The sequence below is a fragment of the Typopeltis vanoorti genome, chromosome 9, assembly GCF_054136105.1.
Source record: "Typopeltis vanoorti isolate ZY-2024b chromosome 9, IOZ_Tvanoo_1.0, whole genome shotgun sequence".
Taxonomy (NCBI): Eukaryota; Metazoa; Arthropoda; class Arachnida; order Uropygi; family Thelyphonidae; genus Typopeltis; species Typopeltis vanoorti.
The window spans coordinates 83,526,895-83,549,348 of NC_143557.1; the positions used below are offsets into that span (position 1 = coordinate 83,526,895).

The 22,454-nt window shown below is 34.9% G+C and overlaps 1 protein-coding gene across 3 annotated transcripts in view; it reads right to left on the reverse strand.

Annotated features, from left to right (window-relative positions):
- Positions 1–22,454, reverse strand: part of SPoCk (secretory pathway calcium atpase) — a 518,064-nt gene that overhangs the window by 251,842 nt on the left and 243,768 nt on the right. For all 3 annotated transcript variants that reach the window (XM_090398525.1, XM_090398527.1, XM_090398526.1), the window contains exons 11-12: positions 13,675–13,772; positions 10,508–10,603 (exon numbers count right to left, since the gene is read on the reverse strand). In XM_090398525.1, the coding sequence (XP_090254651.1) occupies positions 10,508–10,603; positions 13,675–13,772 (194 nt within the window). The remainder of the gene's footprint in view (positions 1–10,507; positions 10,604–13,674; positions 13,773–22,454) is intronic.

Sequence of the window (22,454 nt, forward strand, 5' to 3'; positions counted from 1 at the left end):
GCTCTTCCTAATTTTGCATCATCATCAAACAAGTGGATATTTCCTTTCAAAGTATTCCCAATATCATTGACGTACAAATTAAACAACAGAGGACCAAGCACTGAGCCTTGAGGTACACCACTAGTCACTTGCCTTCTCCTGGACTCAGGTCCTCCATAAACCACTCTTTGGTATCCACCAGTCATCCTCTAATCCAAATCACCAGCTTCAGATCCATACCCATTTGATCTAATTTATGCAACAGAGTTACGTGTGTAGAAAGTAAGCAAGTTATAGAAAGTAAGCAAGTTACTGAGGCAAGACCTACCTTTCACAAAACCATGTTGCCCCTTATAAAGTATCACACTGCTGTCCACCCAGTCCTGAATTCTAATTTTTACCAATTTATCAACCTTAACCACCACTCCAGATATATTGATTGGTCTATAATTTGCAACCTCAGTCTTGGAGCCTCCCTTGTACAGTGGAATTATTTTCCCCTCTTTCCTTTTTGGAAAGAGGGGAAAATAATTCTATTGGTACTTTGATACTCTATTGGTACTTTACCAGAACTGAGGCTTAAATTAAACAGCCTGGTTAGAGGAGGTGCTAATTCTCTTGAACATTCTCGTAACACATGAGCTGATATGCCATCTAACCCAATGTCAGTGTTAGCAAATATAGCACATATAATTAAACAACACATTTAATCACTCCTATATTTCATCTCAGTCACTGAGACATCATCAGGAAAATGATATTAAAATTGCAAAAACACAAATAATAAGTGCAAAAGATTAGACAAAGCCTAAAGTCCTATGAGTGGTGCCCTCTATGAGGTGCTGTTGGCTAGCCTTAGCTGTGTTGGGTAGGAGGCCTACGAAACAATAAGAGATGCTAGTGTGACAAGTGAACATAGTGGTAGATTTGAGCTGTGCTAAAAAAAAGTGTTTTTAAATAGTGTATTGTGTAGCTTTTTTTATTGCAAATTGTGCTGCATTTTTTTTCAGTTTAGATACAAATTCCTTCAGTAGTGTTGTTGTTGGAATTTTTGTTTGTTTATATTGTGCTTGGCTACTTGTTTGTTCTTACTGCTTCTGCTTCCAAAAATGGCATCCATAAAGAAGTGTATGTCAGCAGAAAAGTGTCTTGACAGATTAGAGCAATTAGAAATGAAAGCAGAAGTCCAGACCATATTAGAGGAGCTTAGGCAAAAGTTAGTGAAAATGAAAAGCGAAATGAAACATCTGGAAGAGGATATTAAACATCTAAAGGAGAGAGTGGCTGATGAGAATGTGAAAGTTAATACTACAAAGAAAGAGACAAAGGAGAGTTGTATATCATTGTATGGGGACCATCATTAGAGGCATGATGACTAATAAAGTGCACAAAACATGCTTTCTTGGTGGAACAATGAAACAAATAACTGATGCATTGCAGAAAATGAAAGAGCAGGAATCAAAATTAATGGTAGTCGTGGGCACAAATGACTTAGTTGTGGAAAAAAGAATGTCGATAGACTTGAGGAAGTTGCTGTGGCAGGTAAAGGATAATAGTGTTGTTGGAAAAGTCATTAGCATGTTGCCCAGATATGACAATAGTGAATTGAGAAGGAGAGCAGAGATGATGAATAATAAGATGGGTGAGGCAAAGGAGGTTCACAGTTTATAAATCCATGAAGTGAATTTGAAGTAAAGTTGGAATGGTTTAAAGTTGATGAATTGTATTTGAATGGATTTGGTGCCAGGCATTTAGAAAGGCTATTGTTTTCTGAGAAGGCACAGAGACAAGAAGTTAATTTAGTAAATGTTCAGAATCTAGCAGGATAGCACAACTAAATGGATTGATGACAGGAGGAGGAAGATGGATATGGGAATGAAAATGTGGTTGCTTCAGCACAAGATGATGGATGCATAAAGGTAAGGATGAGACAGGTAGGAATGGAAATCAGAGTCACAATCAAGGAAACGGGAGCGGTAAGACCAAAAAGAGAGAAGTGTGGTTATAGCAGCTAGAATAGAGAATGTTGGTGCTGGTAGAATGACCTCAAAGATATGGGATTATGCTTGTACACAAATCTAAGAAGTATTCGAAACAAGAGAGCTGAGTTTGTTGCATTGATGAGTCTATATGTCCAAAGATAATTGGAATAAGCAAAACTTGGTTGTCTGAGGAGAATGTAATGTCGGGAAAAGAAGTGGAAAGATATATAATTTTACAGAAGGACAGAAATGTGAAAGAGGAGGGGGGGTGCTATTAATGATTGCAGAGAAACTGTGTCAACAAAGTGTGGAAGTTGATTTTGGACACAGATTTTGAATGTGTAATGTGAAGTTGAATTAACAGGCTAGTATATCTGATAAGATGCTGTTATAGGCCAGGGAATGTACAGAATATGACTGAAATATTTACGCAAATTGGTTGGGAATGCAAAAAAAGAAGGCAATCCTTATGGGAGACTTTAATTACAGGAATATAGAATGGAAGGAGGAGACAACTAGGAGAGTGAGTTTGTTAAATTCTGGAGAGATAAACATCTTAAGCAGCATGTGACTGAAGCAACTAGAGACTTATATATAATGTTTTGTATTTGGTGATAACTTCACAAACTGTAGTTGTTAATGAGGAGCTGACACTGCCACCCGTTGGTGAGAGTGATCATGAGGTACTTGTTTGGGAAGGGGTGAAACCAGAAAAGGTTACTGCCAAAAATGATATATGTGGAAATATAAAGTGGGTGATTATGGGAAGCTCTGTAGTCAGTTAGTATCAGTATTTTGGGTAGATGAGATGAGCAGAAAAGACACTGACAGTGCATGGAAACTCACAAGGCACTATCTGACACAAGCAATGTATAACTGCATACAAAGGTTAAGCGAGTAAATAGGGTAAGAGTGAAATGGATGAACAGTGAAATCAAGCAAGCTGTGTTAGAAAATAAAATGCTATGAAGGAGATACAAGACAACTGGTGGTAAGGTTATGAAGAGTATAAAGTGCAGGATAGGAAGGTGACAAGCATGGTAAAGAAAGAAAACGTGCAGTATGAGAGGAGATTGATTGGTCAGGCCAAGGTTAACTTTCGGGAATTTTTCCGCTATATGGCAAGCAAGAGAAAGAATAACGATGGCAGGTTGACACTGGTGGATAGTCATGGCAACAAAATAGCAGTTGCAAAGGACATAGTGGAATTATTGAATGAGCACTTTATCAGTTCATATCATACCAGTGCAAATGATGCAATACATAGAAAGAGAGGCAAGTATTAGGAGAAAGAATTAGAAGTGAAAGAATCAAAAGTGTATCAGATGTTGATTGAATTAGATGTTAATAAGGTTGTTGGAATGGATGACATATCACCATGTATTTTTAAGGAATGTGCACAACAGTTGGATATGCCCTTGACCTAGTTGTTTAATGAAAAGTTGCAGTGAGTAGGGTTCCTAAGGAGTGGAAAATGGCAAAATAGTACCACTCTACAAGCACAGGTTTTAGGACAGAAGTTTCAAATTATAGACCAGTCTGTAAAACTGCAGTTGTAGTCAAGGTGTAGTGAAATTTGGTTAGGAATACAATACAGGATTGGTGGACATAGCATTCTTTATAATGGTCATTCATTCACAACTCTTCAAGCAAAAAATCTAGTCCTCACACACCTATTAAGTACACTTTTATTCAACTTCCAAGGATGACCTCTTTTTCTGTCCCTTCTAGTCAAGTGCTAAAACATTTCTCATGCATCAATCCTATAAAAACCCTTTAAGTAACTTAAATGTTTCTATCATATCCCCTCTTTTTTACCTATCAACCAACTTCTGCAATCCACACACCTTCAAATCTATCTTCATAGGGAACATTGCACAGACCAGTCATCATCTTGGTTGCTCACCTCTGAATCTTCTCCACCACTTCCTGATCACTCAAGAAACCCAGGAGAGATGAGACCAGACCAGACCTGACCACGGTAAACCAGATGTAGACATATTAAAACCTTATAACGAGGAACAACAATCTCTACTTGTCATTGTGTTCTTGAACAGCCAAGTAATCTACCTTAGCAACTACAGCAATATGTCTTCTAAATTTCAATTCTATCTCTGCCCCAAACCCCTTCTTCTTCAGTGGTCCTAATAGGCACTTAAGCACCCATGACCTTCCAACTGTACTTGGACTTCGCAACCACAACTCGAGGATAAGGTGGTTAGCCCCATGCCTCCTGGTGTGTCCTATTTCTGTAGACGCGCGTGTTCATGGGGCCAGTTTGCCTGTTCTGTGGGACGAAAAACCCGAGTTTCCAGGTGAAAAAACCCCCTACTCCATATGAGACCAGCTAACTCACCTTTTGTTGAAAGAACCAGATAAAGGTTCCTCACGTCACTGACTGGAATCAAACCCAGGTCTTTCCGACCAAAGGGCTTCGTCTATATCGACTGAGCAACAGAGGCTCCTGCCACAAACCTAAATGCCTGATTTCTTCTAATTCCTGGAATATGGTTCCATCAATGTAGTACACAGCTTGTAATATGTTTATCTGAAAATGTATAACTTTATATTTCTCCACATTAAATTGATACCCATTATCTTCTGCCCCTACTAACAGCCATTTAAATTGTCCTGGAAGCTCTTCATATTACTCTACCTAATTTTGCATCATCAGAAAACAGCTGTATATACACAATGTACAATTAAACAGTAGTGGTCCTAGCACTGAACCTTATGGCACACCACTAGTCACCTGCTTTTGACTGGATTCTGCTCCTCCATATATCACTTTTTATTATCTGGCCAGCAGCCACCCTCTTATTTACATAACTAGTGTCATATCCAACCCCTGTTTATTCTAACTTGCATAACCGAGTTCCATGCGGTATTTGGTCAAATGTTTTTGCAAAATCCAGCAGAATCACCCAGTAGCCATTTACTTTATCCAACTTAGCTATCGCTCTATTATAAAAAGTTGTAAACTACAAAGGTATAACTGACCCTTTGCACAGCCCTGTTGTTTCTCAAAGAGTATCATATTCTTATCAACCCATTCCTGAATTCTCTTTCTAACCAATTTTTTTCAGTACTTTTATCACCACTCCTGAGATACTGATTAGTTTATAATTTGCTACTGCAGTTTAGAACCTCCCTTATGCAAGGGAATTACTTTGCCCTCTTTCCACTCCCTTGGAACTCTACCAGAGCTGTGACTTAAAGAGTCTAGTCAAAGGTATTGCCAGTTCCCTTGCACATTCCTGCGAAACACAAGCAAATATCCCATCTAATCCTACATTGTATTTACATTGAGATTCTGCAATATCCAAAGAACCTCCTAATCATCCATCTCTTCCCACATAAGTCTCTGTCACAGCATTAACCTCACTTGTATGACATATCCAATGCGTATAAAATACTAAAACACTGCAAATATAAATTGCGAAATAGATGTAAAAAAATTCTTGGATTACTTCACAGATCAGTGGACAGATAACACTATCATCAAAAAAAAAAAAAAAAAAATTACACCAATAACTTACTAAATGCTTTAAATTATATAACAACAATGAAAGAATTAAAGGACAACCTAAGTAAAATAAAATAAAAAATGGCAAATCAGCAGAAGATGGGATAAACTCCGAACTGTATAAATTTGCTGGATAAAAATTTCATCAGAGATTATTACAATTTTTAAATAAAATATATACAAATGGACAAATATCAATAGAATGGAATACAAGTATAGTAATGCCTATATTTAAAAAAGGGGATAAAACAAAACCTGCTCATTACAGAAGTATTAATTTATTGACTACATGTTACAAAATATATAGCAGAATACTTAATGAAAAATTGAAAATATACAGTGAAAAAATGTTATTAGAATGTCAAAATGGATTGGTTAAAACTACTTATAGAAAAAAGAAGAGAATTTAATTTAGAAACTCATTTTTTGTTTATAGATTACAAAAAAGCATTTGACAAAGTAAAAAAAAAAAAAAAGATATATATTGTTTGATATATTACAAAGAATAAATATGCCTAATATTTTACTGCATGCAATACTGAATATATACAAAGATAATGAAATAAAAATAAATGAAAAAATGTCTGAAAAACATATAAACCAAGGAGTAAGACAGGGATGTCCTCTGTCTGCAATAATTTTCAATATTTATATTAATGAAATATTAATACAGTGAACACCTTAAACAATCCAAGTATAGAAATTTCCTGGAATAACAAAATAAATATGCTATTATTTGCAGATGATCAGATAATAATATCATATGAGGAAGACAATTTACAAAGAGCAATATATAATTTAAACATTATAGTAGAACAGTTTGGGATGAAAATATCCATAGATAAAACAATGGAATATTGTGGACAAACCCCAGTTAGAAGTAAAATAGTTATTAATAATAAAATAATAGAACAGATAAATACTTTCAGTTATCTTGGATTGAAGGAGAAAAAGACATAAAATAAAAACTTTAAAATTTTTACAGATTTTAGGCCTGATAAATAGAACACCCAATCCAAATATAGTGCAAAAAGAAACACACTTGAAAATATACAATACTTTAACAGTGCCCACATTATTATATGGCAGTGAAATTTGGGCAATAAACAAGATAAACAAAAAGAATAAAAACAAGTGAAATGAGATTTATGAGAAGAACTGCATACATACACATTAGACCGAAAAAGGAACAAATATTTTAAAAGAACTAAAAAGAAAACAATTATAAACAAAAATGGATAGAACATGTAAACCAAATGGACTAAGCCTGGTATCCAAAACAAATAATAAAATACAAACCAATTGGGAAGAGAAGGCTGGGTAGACCAAAAAAGGATATTAGATGGATAAGACCGGAATAGACCAATATGGTCTATATCCGTAATTAGTGTTATGATGATATATGATATACCCTTGCATAGCTGTCACTGAGTAACAACTATTTTATCTGATTCTGTAGCCTTGTGACCATCAGCACTCATTAAGGTTATTCTTCCGTAGTCATTCTTCTTCTCACCTGCCATATAGCAAAAAAACTCTAGAATTTCCTTTGGCCTTCTTGGCTAGTTTTTTTCTCATTGATTTTGCCTTCCTTACCATTCTCATCTTTCTCCTTATATACTCTCCACAGCATTTTCATTTTCTGAAGATCATGTTTAATGATATTACTAATCCACCTAACTCCTAGCCAATTAAACCCAGTAGTGAGCTATGGAAATTTTAACAAAGAGCTCGCATCGTCGAGCAAAAAAAAGCCGTATCACACAAAAACTTTTATTAATACAGCTTGTGTACAAATGCCAATCAGAAGGTATGGGGGACAATCAACCTGTAAAGGCTATTATTTTTAAACAAATATTTCATGATCTAAACATAAAATATTTGCACACAATCATCTGTGTTAATTTATCTTACATAAGAAAACCATTTTTTAACTATCAAAATATAATAAGAATAAAATCTTTTATAATCGCACATATTGTTTTGTTTGCGATAGAAGTTTTTACGACAAACAATTTATAAATAATAAATAAATATTATCTAAACACAATAATATTGAAATATGTTTTATTTCTCCTTTGTTTTTATACTTCAAGTGATAATCAATGGTTTTACTATACGATTGGACACCAGAAGGGAGAAGGGTAAAGATAGTGCATGCACTTATTTTATTTTCAAACTTGGGCACATTCGTTACAGAGGAGTTGAAACAATAATTCCAAATAATCTATACACTGCCGAATAGATTAATTTTTGTTAGGTTACCGTATGAGTTTGTCGTTTAATATATTTCAAAAAATTATGTTTGTTTTTTTTTTGGAAAAAATAAAAAAATAAACAAGAACAACAAGGGGCTTGCAAATTTGAGAAAAATTTAACAAAGGGCTAGCGCGAGTCCCCTTATAGCTCACTACTGATTAACCCTCCTTACCTCAGATATACAATTTAATATAGTATCCTCTAGATGTCCCTTAACTATCTCCCATGCACTACTAACAACATTCCCTTGTAGGGTTTTATGCCATTACGCAGCTTCTTGCTTCCTACTAAGCTTGTCATAATCACCTGATTTGTAGTTCCACATATACGCCTTAACAGAATATTCCTCATATTTTACAATCTCCAAAATTACAACCACATGGTCATTTTTACTAATCAGAGGTAATGTGACCACCTTAGTTATAGATAACTTTTGTGATCCTATAACCATGTCCAATACTCTTGCATCTCGAGTCCTCTCCATCTGCTGCCTCAAGTAATTATCTTTCAGCAGGCGTATAAATTCCATTTTCTTCTTGTCATGTGATCTCTCTTCCTTCTAATCTATATCTCCATAGTTGAAATTCCCCATAATAATCACTCCATTTGCACTCATACTAATTTGCTGATACATGTCTTCCAAATCATCCCCAGAACCCCCTGGCCTAGCAGCAACCAATCATATAATTTGCCTTATTGGACTTGATCTCACATTAACTGCTTCAAATGAACAGCCACCATCCTGCCTATCTCCTATTCTTTTTTGCTGCAATTCATATACTATCATAAGCAGTATACCCCTACCCCATCCTATTTTCTCTATCTTCCCTGAAAATACTAAACCCTTCACATTCTATCCCTGTAACTACACCATCTGCTGTTAACCAAGTCTCACTAATGTCTATAACTTTTGGTAAGGTTGCACTAACCAATGCGAAACCCCCCCCCCCCTTGTTTCTGATATTTCTGTCATTCGTATATAGAAACTGCAGCATCCCTTTTGGCCCCTACCTGCATTTACCTCCTGAACTGATACCCCCATTCAATATTTTTGCTTGAGAAACCAGATTCTGCACTTGGTCATTCTCACACTCACTTGCCTCATGGGTGCTTTCACATACACACAACATTCACCTGCACTTCAATCAACACTTTTCCTTAAAAAAATAAATAAATAATAATAAATTATTTATTATCATTTATTTAAATGATAATAAATAATAAAGAAATATAATCTCTGTACTACTTTATAGTCCCACTGAAAACTAGCTACCATTAACTGCTCATACTCAGGACGAACTCCCCCCCCCCCCTCAATTCCAGGTGCATATAGTAGTCCTTGTTCCTGAAAGTTGGCCTACTATGGACAGACAGAAAAATCAGTTACCATCTGAATGGAAGAACATAAAAAAATATATCTGCAGTCATTACTGTGGTTAGTCTGGCTTTGCAGACCATGCTTTGGATACAGCTCAAAGAATCAATTGCAAAAATACCATCATGCTCCATCACAATAAATTTAGAAGATAAAAACTGTTTTAGAATCTGCTGCTGCTCTTTAAAATCAGCCTAATTTAAATAACTATGGTTGCATAATTCTATTATATAGTGAAACATGTGGAGTATTCATAACTAAACATACACATGTAAACCACAATAATTAAATTTTTAATAAGTAAATATTTCGTCCTAAGTATCTTAAGACATTTATTACAAACAATACTAGGAATAACATACAGAGCACATGCCTACAATGGAATCCCACTATGCCTGTAGTAGCGTGTTATAGAATTAAATTAAAATATATCTGATAAAATCAGATATAATTAGAAATAAATTAAATTAAATTAAAATAAAATAACATACATAATTTTATTTTATACAATTGGGGTATTTTATATATTTAGGGATAGTAAGAACATTATTATGGTTTAGATTGGGTGTGTGATGTGAAGCTTCAGCATTTTCTTTATATAAATACTTATGTTTATATAAGAATTATGTAGAAGTTTCGTGTTTTTCCATTAGATCCTATGGTTTGGGTTTTCAACTCCATGTTGTGCAAGGCCAGATTTGTGGGGTTTGATAAGAGGAAGACTTGATGTTCAGAGATGCATTTACTAATAGATCTTCCTGTTTGTCCATAGTAAGACATCTTAGAAGAACATGGAACTTAGTAAACACCAGGTAGCACCAGAGGTGAGAGTTTGTCTTTAGGAGAAGGTAGCAAATTGTAGATCTGGTTGATTGGTTTGTAGGTAGCAGCAAGTTATATGGTATGGGAGTCCTATGGGCTTGTTCTTGTCTAGGTTGATATGTAGGGAAGTGGCTGATGAATTTTTTGAGTTGTTTTTGGATTGCATCCATTTAGTATGCCTGTATTTTTGATGATTTCCAATTCTTGGTTTAAAGATTATTCAGAGGAACAACATCTGTGTGCTCTGGATACTAATGATTTTATGATGCCATATTTTTGAGATGAATGGTGAATGTAATGACCTGAAAATGTTGGTTTATGATAGACAGAAGTGGAGATGGTTCCATACGATACTATGTAGCTTCCTTAAGGTGTATGCAATTTAAGTGCTGTCCAAACTTATATCAACACAGGATACATAGGGTAATAAATAAAACAGGTGGGTGGGTGTACACACACACACACACACACACACACACACACACACACACACACACACACCTAAAGTAGAATATGCTTTCATCTCGTTTTCATTAAACAGATATAGAAAATTTTTGTAATTACTTCTAAAATGAGACGAATCGCATTCTTCTGCTGGGATGAATTTCCCAAGTCTGTAATATTTACATCTCCATCAGCATTGTATCCCACTCCAGTTACCTGAAACCAGACAAATTACATTATTATCAATCTAGTTTGAAGGAAATTTAAATAAAATTAAAATACCATTTCAAGATTTTCATTCCGATTTACATCTTACACACTGAAAATGTTTTTTTTTTCTTTCACATTCAAGGAATTTAAAAAATGCTACCTCAACAAAGTATCTCAGATCCCCCCCCCCCCCTAAGTTTAGAATTTTAATTGTTTCAGTTTTATTTTAATATCACTAATGCTGTTGTGACAAAATTAGGTAGAACTAAATTTATTGTCTAGAGATAAATCACTATCTACACAAATGAAGCAGAATGTACACTTACATAATAATGTTCTAAAATGCAGCGAAATAATTATCACGTTCCAATGACCAATTATATATGTTGTCTTAGCAAGAAAATTGCTCTCTCAATGAATTATGAAAGAATTCATCAGAAAATTATCAGTGAATTGTTTTTTCAATCAATTACATTTTCGACAAATTGTCTTGCAATGAATTGCTTATTCAATGACTTGCCATTTGTTAAATTGTTGTTTGATGAATTGTTTATTCAGCAAACTGCTTTTTCGATGAACTGTCATTAGATGAATTGCCATTCAGTAAACTATCTTTTGATGAACTGTTTTCAATGAATTTTCATGGAACCAAGTAGAATGAGGTATCCTCAGCCTTCCTAACCATATTGCCAACATCAGACTGGATGTAGTCAGTGTACTCACTCATGCTAAACCATCAAAAAGCAACTTCTCAAGAAAAGAATTTGAAGCTCTGCAAGAAATTAAAAACACCAACAGAATAGTAATTACCAAAGAGGATAAGGAAAATTCCACTGTTTAAACCAACTATATTACGCGTAAGCTTGCCTCCTTACTTCAAGATTGCTCTACCTAACTTCCTATACACTATAATACCAGCAACATACAGATCAGAACATTCCATATATATACATATATATATGAGCTATCAAAAATCATGTCCCATTATGTCCCATTATAAATAGCACTGATTCACCCATATACAAATTAGCTAAACATTTAAACCAATTTGCTCACACAATATAATGGCAACACACCTACACACACAAAAAAAATCAGTCCACTTTAAAGCCAGTATAGAAAACTTCAAGTTCCAATAAACTGACATGATGGTCAGTTTTGATGTCTTCTCTTTATCTATCTATATGTAAGCAAACAAAGTTTGCACCTCAGGACTGGGCAACTCTGTTTTTAAAACTTTGTTTGCTTACACTTAGATGAAGGATTAAACCAAGAACATAATTTCTTGAAATCTTTAATTTATAGTATAAACAAGTGGATTAAAGATAGAAGTGAAAAAACTTCCAAATTCTATCTTTAATCCAGAGAATTTTAGTAATAAGGTGTGACACCTTTTGGCTATTCGTATATGGAAATATGACTTATGCATTACTTCAACCTTGGTATCACTTCTGGGTCTGTCTCCCACTGAGACCTTAATAAAGGTTGAAACTGGTCTGGGTAGTTACTTGTCCCATAATGCATAGCATTATACATTACGCAAGGATATATGCTTTGCATTATGGGATACTAAGGCAAGTGATGTGAAGTCATTAGCTTCTATATAAGAGTTGTCAGTCCTGAAGTTACTTTAGGTGTACTTTGTTTGCTTACACTTGGATAAATGATTAAACCAAGAATATAATTTCTTGGCATCTTTAATTTAAATTTATTATAATTAATATTTTAATATATTTATGAGTAACCAATATATAAGTCTATCTACCAGAATTGACGAAAGTCTTCTAACACACAGAAGTCTAGTTTGCATTTCCTCCAACAACAGAAAGTATGTATTTACAACAGTTTAAAACTATTAACTATTATAATACAGCTATATCGCCTGCTTCAGTTTAGGAGTACCCCTGTTTAAATGTCATTGGCTATTTACTCATGGGTTCTTAGGGCATTATGAGTGTAGATGTACTAAAAAGTATATGTAGCTTAAGGAATAGAAATTGCACCTACCTTTTTCTGGGTGTTGTGGCTTTTCCTCTGTCTGCGATGTCGAGAACTGCAGAGTGTGTGTGTGTGGGGGGGGGTAGGCAGTTTGGTAGAATAAGTTAGAAAAACCCGGGTTTTTTTTCGTAATATGTAGAAACATATACTTTTATATAGGGTGGGGAAAAAGTGAAAGGGTTAATTTTTTAAAATAGGGAGGGGGAAGGGGAAAGGTGGTTGACGGGGTGTGGACCGTTTCGACTATTCGTGGTCATCATCGGAACATATTGGGAAAGTGGAAGCTATGTCAGGTCGGGTGGGTGCAGCACCCACCCGACCTGACATAGCTTCCACTTTCCCAATATGTTCCGATGATGACCACGAATAGTCGAAACGGTCCACACCCCGTCAACCACCTTTCCCCTTCCCCCTCCCTATTTTAAAAAATTAACCCTTTCACTTTTTCCCCACCCTATATAAAAGTATATGTTTCTACATATTACGAAAAAAAACCCGGGTTTTTCTAACTTATTCTACCAAACTGCCTACCCCCCCCCACACACACACACTCTGCAGTTCTCGACATCGCAGACAGAGGAAAAGCCACAACACCCAGAAAAAGGTATGTGCAATTTCTATTCCTTAAGCTACATATACTTTTTAGTACATCTACACTCATAATGCCCTAAGAACCCATGAGTAAATAGCCAATGACATTTAAACAGGGGTACTCCTAAACTGAAGCAGGTGATATAGCTGTATTATAATAGTTTATAATGAGGAGTAACATGGGAGTTTTCCCAGAAATAATATACATAAAACTATTAATTTTAGTGAAATATATTAATTACACATTAAAATCTGTCCAGCCAGATATGCAATGTTTATAGGTGCTTAAAAGACACACACATCACATACTAACTCTTTCAAGTCAAATAAGGGGCCTTAATGTCATAAAATATTTTTAATAAATTTTTTATTTAACATTGCAACATCATATACAGAAAATTCAGAACAATAAGCTAAACTAGCAAACCTGTAATTCAACATTTTCTCAAACTATAGAGAAAGAAATTTCCTCAAAACTGAGAACTCACCTCACAATGATAAAGCTCTGAAGATACTATTGTGGTGACAGTCATTTCATTTTTGGTCAGAGTGCCAGTTTTGTCTGAACAAACCACATTAACACATCCTATAAGGGGGAAAAAAATTAATGTGCTATACCTAATTCTAAGAATATATTATTACTGCTCTAAGATGCACACAAAATGTTCAAGTAGTATGAAAGAAGAAATTCTATAAAATATAGCAAAACTAAGCTATGCGTAAAAAAAAAACTTGAGAACAAGGCAATAAAAAATAAATACATGTTACATGTGTATTACATGATGTTTTTGGAACTGCAGTTGTTGCTGCCTAGAGAAAACAATCTCTTGTATACATCATTCCTTCATTGATGGATGTTGTTTGGCTGACTGCCTCAGCATAAAATTTTGCAAAATGGGAAAATGTACTCCAGTTAGCTAGGTCAATTTTCAAAGTGTGATTCCATGTGAGGATATTGAAAGCAGAAGGAATGACCACTTCCATATATGTCTCTTTGACATCCCACATGAGCAGTGGAAAAAGGGTAAGAGAGAAGATTGCAAGATATATTGCAGAATATGGATGGGTGAGCATAAGAAAGAGTGTACTGCATCAATTATTTTGAAGAGAGGGAGTTTGTTATTTTCAAGCATACGCTAACAATTCAGCCTTGCCCCCTTTGTGTTGGCACCTCCTTACAAAACACTATATCCATTAAAGCAAGCAAGCAAAAATATCAAAATGTATTTTACAACATGAGATTATCAAGGTCAATCAGAGTTAACTCAGAACATGGTAGTAAATAAATGGAACATACTGTAATAAGAAATCCTACTAAAAGGTAGATGGCTGTCCACAAGGATAATGACATCTCCATGAGCTAGTCCATCTAGTTTTGTCCTTACAAACAATAACAAAATGCCATAAGGTGGGTCCTCACTGGGTTTTAAATGTGTTACCTAAAGATAGATAGGTTTGTGTTTTTTTCAGAAGAATCTTGATATCAATATATTTTGGAAGAATATATGACAGTTCCATTGTTTTCAGATTCTTTTGGCTTTGTAGATTTATCTGCTTTCTTAGAAGTTGAGCGGTTATATCTGGATGTGTCTGGCTTGTATTTGTCAATTGGTTTTGGCATGTATGGACAGCCAATTTCCATATCTTCATCTATAAAAATGTTTAATAGATCATGTGATGTGTCAGGATATGTTCTTCAGTTTAATTTACATTCAGTGGGGCAGAAGTATCCATTTTTTCTGGGAAGGTATCTGGTTATTTTTCTTTCAGTGATACCCTTGCCATAATTTTCTTGACAAGTGGTTTCCCATTCAGTGGTATCATTTTAGAAGTTGCTTAAGGAATGAGAATGTTATAAGTCATGTGATTAATGTGCTCATAGAGAAGCATTTGTGATGATGGTACAGGTATGCTAAAATTATTAGATGATGGGATAAGACATGGATCTGTATCGCTTTTCATATTTTCTTCACTGCTGATTTCTCAGCATAAGAAAAATTCAGGACAGCTGTTAGCTAGTTTCCTCGCTGCATCCTCATATGAGATATTGTGTTCAGCGTTTATCTTTTGTATCTTTTTTTTCCCATCTCCATCCAAATTTGGCATGCACAGGAGTATGCTGGATGGCTTCTTGTACAGTTGACACATTTAAGTTTCTTTGCAGAGCAAGCGTTATCATCATGCTCCTTACTATCACATCAGATAGGAGCCAACACAGGTGATTCCGGCATTTCTGACATTTAAAGCTCAGATTGGGAATGTAGAGCCAAAGATACTCTAAAGATATACTTCCTTTTACTGATGTTGGAGGTTTGAATGTGTCAGAGTAAGAACAATATTTCTGGTAGAAACCAGGTGACCATTCCAATGTATCAGAATACACATCATATTTATCACTCCATGATCTTTAACCTTACTCTGAACATAGCTCATCTGGAACATCAAAGAAACCCACTATGATATTGCACCTCTAAAACAGCTGAGTGTTTTATGCAGCATTACCATAATTGATATTCTCCCCCAACCACCACTACTGGTGTTGCCAGCAATTTTTCTGAGTGTTGTGGATATGATGATTCAACAAACCAAAATGTAAATTTTTAACCATTTTGGGAGATCATACCAATTCTTCTGAACATAAACAAAATTTTTGCTATTGGCTTTGCTCTTGTTACATGGAGGATGATAAACAATAGTAATGTGTGTATGTGTCAAAAGACTTTTGTTTCTTATTTTAATTATCAGATGGTGCACTGGTATCTGTACTTGGTTGGGGCTTTGTGAGGGCCCTGAAATATTTGAGGATGAAGGATTTGTGCTCAGAGGGATTTCTGGTTTAGAGCTAAAGATCCCCACTCACCACAGAACATACACATGGATGTCCACTATTAAGCAAGCAATAAATATACTCAAAAGAGGGATTTCAAGGTTTCTCCAGACACTATACCAGGACTGCAGCAAGTCATGAGTGCTGTCCTTGCAAATTGTGGAAAATGATTGACTGTAGTTTTTCACCATCATGTTCAATTGTTCTGCAGTGCTGTAGACAAAGAATTCATTTTTATGGATGACAATGCCAAACCACATCATACATGAGCAATGAAGATACTTTTAGAGATCAAGGATATTAATCGAATTGAGTGGCTAAAACACTCCCCAGATATCAACCCAAAAGAACATGTTTGGAATGCAACATGGACATGCATTACTGATTGAAATTCCCTTCCAGAAAACAAAAGGCCTTACCATTGCTCTGAAGGAGGAGTGGGCCAGATTGCCTCAAGAACTCCTGAATCACTTGGTGCTAAGCATGGTACAACATGGTGAGAGCTGCATCACAGTTCAGGGTGGACATATTCCATACTGAAATGTCTCTCTCTGCATAGTTTTCTGTGAGCACTGTACATTAATTCCTTAACTATGTCCTTAGGAAATTTGTAACTTTTGCCAAAAATGTATTGCAATTTAATTTGTACAAAATTTATAACATTTTTTTTGTGTAATATGATTTATTAGTATGCTGGCAATAAATTTATGTCCATATTTGGCTGCAGTCATGAAAATTTTTTCATATACAGGTAAAAATGTAGTTCATTTTTAAGTTTTGAACACCAGTGTACTTTGCTAGTAACATTAAAATTTACAACATTATCAGAGTCACACTGAAGAATGGCTTAAAGATTATAATTCGAGGTAGTGAAAGTGTGATTTTTTTTTTTTTTAAGTTATGGTGATTTGTGTAGTATAAGGTTTGCCATGAAAATGAGGAATGCAATGTGCTGTCATCAGTGAAACTGTGCATTGGGTTGGTAGGGCAACTGAAATAGGTCACATATATAGAAGAAATAAGGTGGATGAAAGAAAAAAAGAGATTTGTGGACCACTTAGCATTAGTTGTGTAGCTACAGCATAAAGAGCTGTCCACCATCATTGTTTAATGTGCATCCAGTTAATTGTACCATACCCTTTCAAAGGCTCAGATATATCAGGTGAAACCACTTGAGATTCACAAACATTTCTATGGTATTAGTCCAGAGATGGGTGACATATGTAAGTAGATTTCCTGTTTATTAGCAGTGGCAGAATCCTTATTGGGATCAATTATTAGTTGGGTGCTTTCAAGGTGGTGCAGGAGTTGGGTGTTGATGGTTCTCTCCATTACTTTGAAGAGGACTGAGGCGTGTGTGTGTGTGTGTGTGTGTGAGAGAGAGAGAGAGAGAGAGAGCAGTAATTTGAAACAGGAATTTGTCACCTTTGTTGGGAATGGGTTGGAGCACAAACCTTCAGGACAATCGAAAGAATGCTACTGGGACCAAGAAATGTTTTGGTGTCTTATTTGGAAAAGATTCTTTTCATCTCTTTCTTCAGAAAAAAGAGCAGAGGAACATCGAGTGTTGGGCATTTGGAATGGCTAGAGAACAACTGCCAAGATAAGCTATGCATACATTTGAGGAAGTATGAATCCAAAAGACTGACTTTTCGTGTGAGTGATGATATAACATAGGTAGGTAAAGTATTAGGTAAAAGTTACAATCAATTGCTTTAGCCAGAGACTAGAAGTCTTGGCTACCCTTTAGACATGATGCACATTTCCTATTTTTGATTCTTACAAAATCAGTTTTGGATGCATAGAGACAGTTTCTTTTAGCTATTTCAGGTTTTCGTATAAGTAAAGGAAGATTTAGTTCTTGATAAAAGACAGTTGCCGTATGCTCGATTCTTTACTGGTACAGCCTCGGCATATCTTGTAGAAGAACAAAGTTTTCAGACAGGGAATGGCAATTTAGAGTTGAATGGGAAATATGTTTCGATACTAGTAAGGATTATTTTTGTGATATAATCAGTGCATATGTTTGAGTTGGAATGTCTAAAACAATAGTCCAACTAAAGGAATGAGGCAAGGTTGCAAATATCATCCCATTTGGCACCATTATAATGTCAGACAACTATTGATTGAGAATGGCTCTCTTTTTCCACACGGTCTAAATTACCTAGAGGATATAACGCATTCACAGTGTACTTGGAAGTGTCACTAGTATGGAAGATATCCAAGGTATTAGGGGGAGTGGTTGAGGTTATCTGTATGCATATGAGCAATTTGTGCAGTCATTAGTGATGGCAAATGTTCTCAACATTTCTACCTGCTTCATCTGTGCTATTAGAGAATGAAAGCCAGTTAGTGTTGTGAACATTAAATCTCTAAGACAACTGTGCTGTTGAGAAAGTGGGGGTGAAAATCAACATTCAAGGAGAGGAAGCAAGAAAATTCAAAATGATTGGTGACATTGTGATGCAGCAAATGAATCTGACTGTGTAGAGCAGAGAGATTTTCCAAAGATCAAAATCAGGCAATTCTAGGTTAGATGCACTTTGGCATAGTATTGTCAGATATTGCATTACATTATATCAAACATATATAGATGTGACCCTTGAGTCAAAAAAAAGTAGTATAGTTGGAAAACCTAAGATGAGCAGTGCTTGAGGGTAAGGCTCTAGAAATCCACTTGCCTGTGGCAAGTTATCAGAGATAAGTGGCAAGTGAATTTTCAGCCCTATTCTAAATGCATTCATAATATACCATTTTCTTTGCATAATTTACACTCCCCCCCACAATTTTAAAACACCAATGGATTTATTAAAGAAGTTTTATTTCCACAGAGTTGGAAATAAAACTTCTGGATCTGAAATCCTTAATTCGAACATTGCAGCATTCCCTTTAACGAATCACAAAAACACTTGCAATTTTAGTTGCCAGGTTTTTCTAAAAATCATTATGTAAACCAATCATCTTCACTTTCTTCTATCCCCCATATCCTTTAAGGTTCAGAACTTTATTTTTCTTTCGATATGAAAGACTGCAAAAAAAAAAAAAAAAAAAAAAAAAAAAAAAAAGTTATTAAAAACTCAACCTGCTGTATCTTCTTTCTCCAACAGATGTTATCATCATTGCTGTAACATAAAAATTGATAAATTTTAAACATTTCTCTTTCTATGAGACTTTAAATAAATATCTGCTATCGAGTTCCAAAAATCCCATCATTTCTCTCAAAGAAGTGTGTATTCTTTTCACTCCATACATGCTTAACTAAAACCAAAAGTATGCAACATACTTCCATTTTTAGTTTGTCATGAGGCAAGAAAATGTGCCACCATTACGCATCAGTTATGCTGCTTTACTTGAAAACAGTATCTTGCATGCAAAAAAACATGCAAGTTTTTCATGTACGCCCCTGAAGCACACGTGTCATTGCTTGTTGGTAATGCACGATCAGTTTGAATAGTGACACAGCCATTAACAGTCATGCATTTAAACTAGTAATCAATACGTTATTATATTTAAATTTTTTATAACCCACGGATTCTACAAAGCACAGGCATAGCTGTACGATCGGATTTTCGCGTTTAATGTAGTGTGATTGAGTACACAAATTAAAGAATGCCGACAGGCACCAAAGCTGCACTTTTGGCTTCTGCCTACAGAAAAAATGGTACAAACTTGGAGGCAACAAGAGCAGCAAACAATAGAAGCAAATTTAAGAAACAATCTTTGCAGAAAACTGGCAAAATTGTCAGAAATTGAAAATGAACAAAAACTTGGATAATGGATCAAGGAAGATTGGACTGCTGCTTATCTACAAAACTGATTATTCAATGAGCAAAATTATTGGCAACAGAAAGAAATATCATCGATTTGACAGGATCACAATTATGGTGCTTTAGATTTATGAAGAGAAATGATTTATGCATGCATGTAAAAACGAAAATATCACAAACAATGCCAGACAAATTCAAAAATAAAATTATTGAGTTTCACAGATTCATAATAAATGCTAGAAAACAATATACCATTTTGAACTTTCATACAGCTAATATGGATGAAGTGCAGATGACTTTTGATGTGCTATCAAAGAAGACTGTTGACTCCAAAGGTAAGAAAAAATTATTATTAAAGCTTCTGGTCATGAAAAATCCACTATACTGTTGTTTTATTGTACTGTGCGGATGGAACAAAATTGTCACATTTTTTCATTTTTAAAAAAAAACGATCCTGGAAGGAAAAAACTTCCCAAAGGATTTTACACTCATATTCATCCAGAAGGATGGATGGATGAGGTTGTGAAGTTACTGACAAAGAAGGTATGGTCTGGACGTCTTCATCTAAATTTACATCGGAAACCTGCTTTGTTAGTATGGGATCCATTTAGATGCCACAAAACCAAAGCTGTTAAGAATGAACTTAGTGAATTGAACATAAAAATAGCTGTAATCCTAGGAGAACTTACGTCCATGCTTTAACCTTTAGATGTATCAAAAAACAAACCATATAAGGAGATGGAAGTTTTTTTCACTTGGTTAGACTATAAAATATAGTGTAAGCAAACAAAGTTTGCACCTGAAGTATCTTCAGGATTTAGGCAACTCGTGGTAAAGGTGGAGCAAGCTCTCATCACTACTTGTCTTAGTATCTCCCATAATGCAAAGCACATTTCCTTGCGAATATGTATAACGCTATGCATTAAGGGAAGGGCCACTACCCAGACTGATTTCGACCTTTATTGAGGTCTCGTCAGTGGGAGCCAGACCCAGAGTGGTGATACTAAGGTGGGAGCAATGGAGAAGTCATATTTACCTATATGAGTTGCCAAAAGGCATCTCACCTTATTATTAAATTACTCTGGACTTACCACAAGTTGCCTCAAACCTGAAGTATCTTTGTTTGCTTACACTTGGATAAAGGATTAAACTAAATTTATTATAGTCTAACCAAGTGGAAAAAATTTCCAACATCTTTCTCTAAATCCAGAGTAATTTAATAATAGAGTAATTTTAATAAAGATACTTCAGGTGCAAACTTTGTTTGCTTACACTTGGATAAAGGATTAAACTAAATTTATTATAAACATTTAAGAAGTTATGGGTCAACTGGATGCAATCTCCAAATTCTCAGGAAACATTTACAGGTAAGAGAAGGAAGGCACGCCACAATTTCGCAGGTGTGCAAATGAGTAAAGAGTTCATGGAATGAAGTACCTGAAATGATAAAATCTTTTCAAAAGGGCTCACCACTACCCCCCCCAATTGCTAACTTTTATATGGAAGCTTTTGAGCAAAATGTTCGATTCTTTTACTCTAAAACCTACAGTGTGGCTTAGATACGTTGACGAAGTTTTTGTTATCTGGCCAAATGATCGACAAACTTTAAACACATTTCTCAGCCACCTGAACAAAAACAACATGAACGCATACAATTTACTATTGAAATTGAAAACCAGAACTCGCTCACATTCCTGGATACACTGGTCACATGTCTTCCCTCAGGCAGTCTATCCTTCACGGTTTACCGCAATTCGACGCTTACTAGCCAATATACACATGCTAACTCGTATCACCACTCATCGCAAAAATTTGGAGTAATTAACACCCTTAAAAACAGAGCTATAACAATTTGCTCTATTCAACAAGCTCTTAAACAAGAATTAAAGATTATTAGCAATGCATTTATAAATAATGGCTATAACAAAAATACTATTAATAAAGTTCTTCATAAAGCTTCATCAAAAAAGAATATAGATTACAGTAAAACTATAGCCATCCCATACATTAAAGGGTTATCAGAAAAAATCAATAGAATCTTACACCATTATAATCTCAATGCCACTTTTAAACCGCCTATAAAATTAAAAAACATATTCAACTCTTCTAAGGATTCTCTCCTCCCATTGACACATCCTGGAGTTTATTGCATCTACTGCACCTGTAACTTAACTTATATTGGTGAAACTGGACGTACAATACAGAACACAAAAAACACATTAAATATAACGATTTTGGTGAAGCAGGCTTCTCAGATCATGCCTCAGCACCCTACACCAAATTGATTGGAAAAGTACCTGCTCTTTACATCATACAAAGACCTGGTATGAAAGAAAATTTAAAGTCTGTGAAATTCTGATTAACCACCCTAATCTCAACAATAATGGTGGCATAAAAATTCCAAGAATTTGGATGGCACATATTCAGCCTACTTAGTATCAGCCTACTTAGTATATATATAAAATTCCTAAAATATGCTAGATACTTAGCATATTTTAGGAATTTTAAGCAATTTAAAACTTTTATTGGAAACTATTCCACACCAATTGGGTGAAATTTATATGTATAATCACAGTTTTTTTTATTTATTTATTTTTTTAAATTTATATGTATGTATATATATATATATATATATATAAACATGTTGCTCTCCAGCCCAATTTAATTTTGTAAC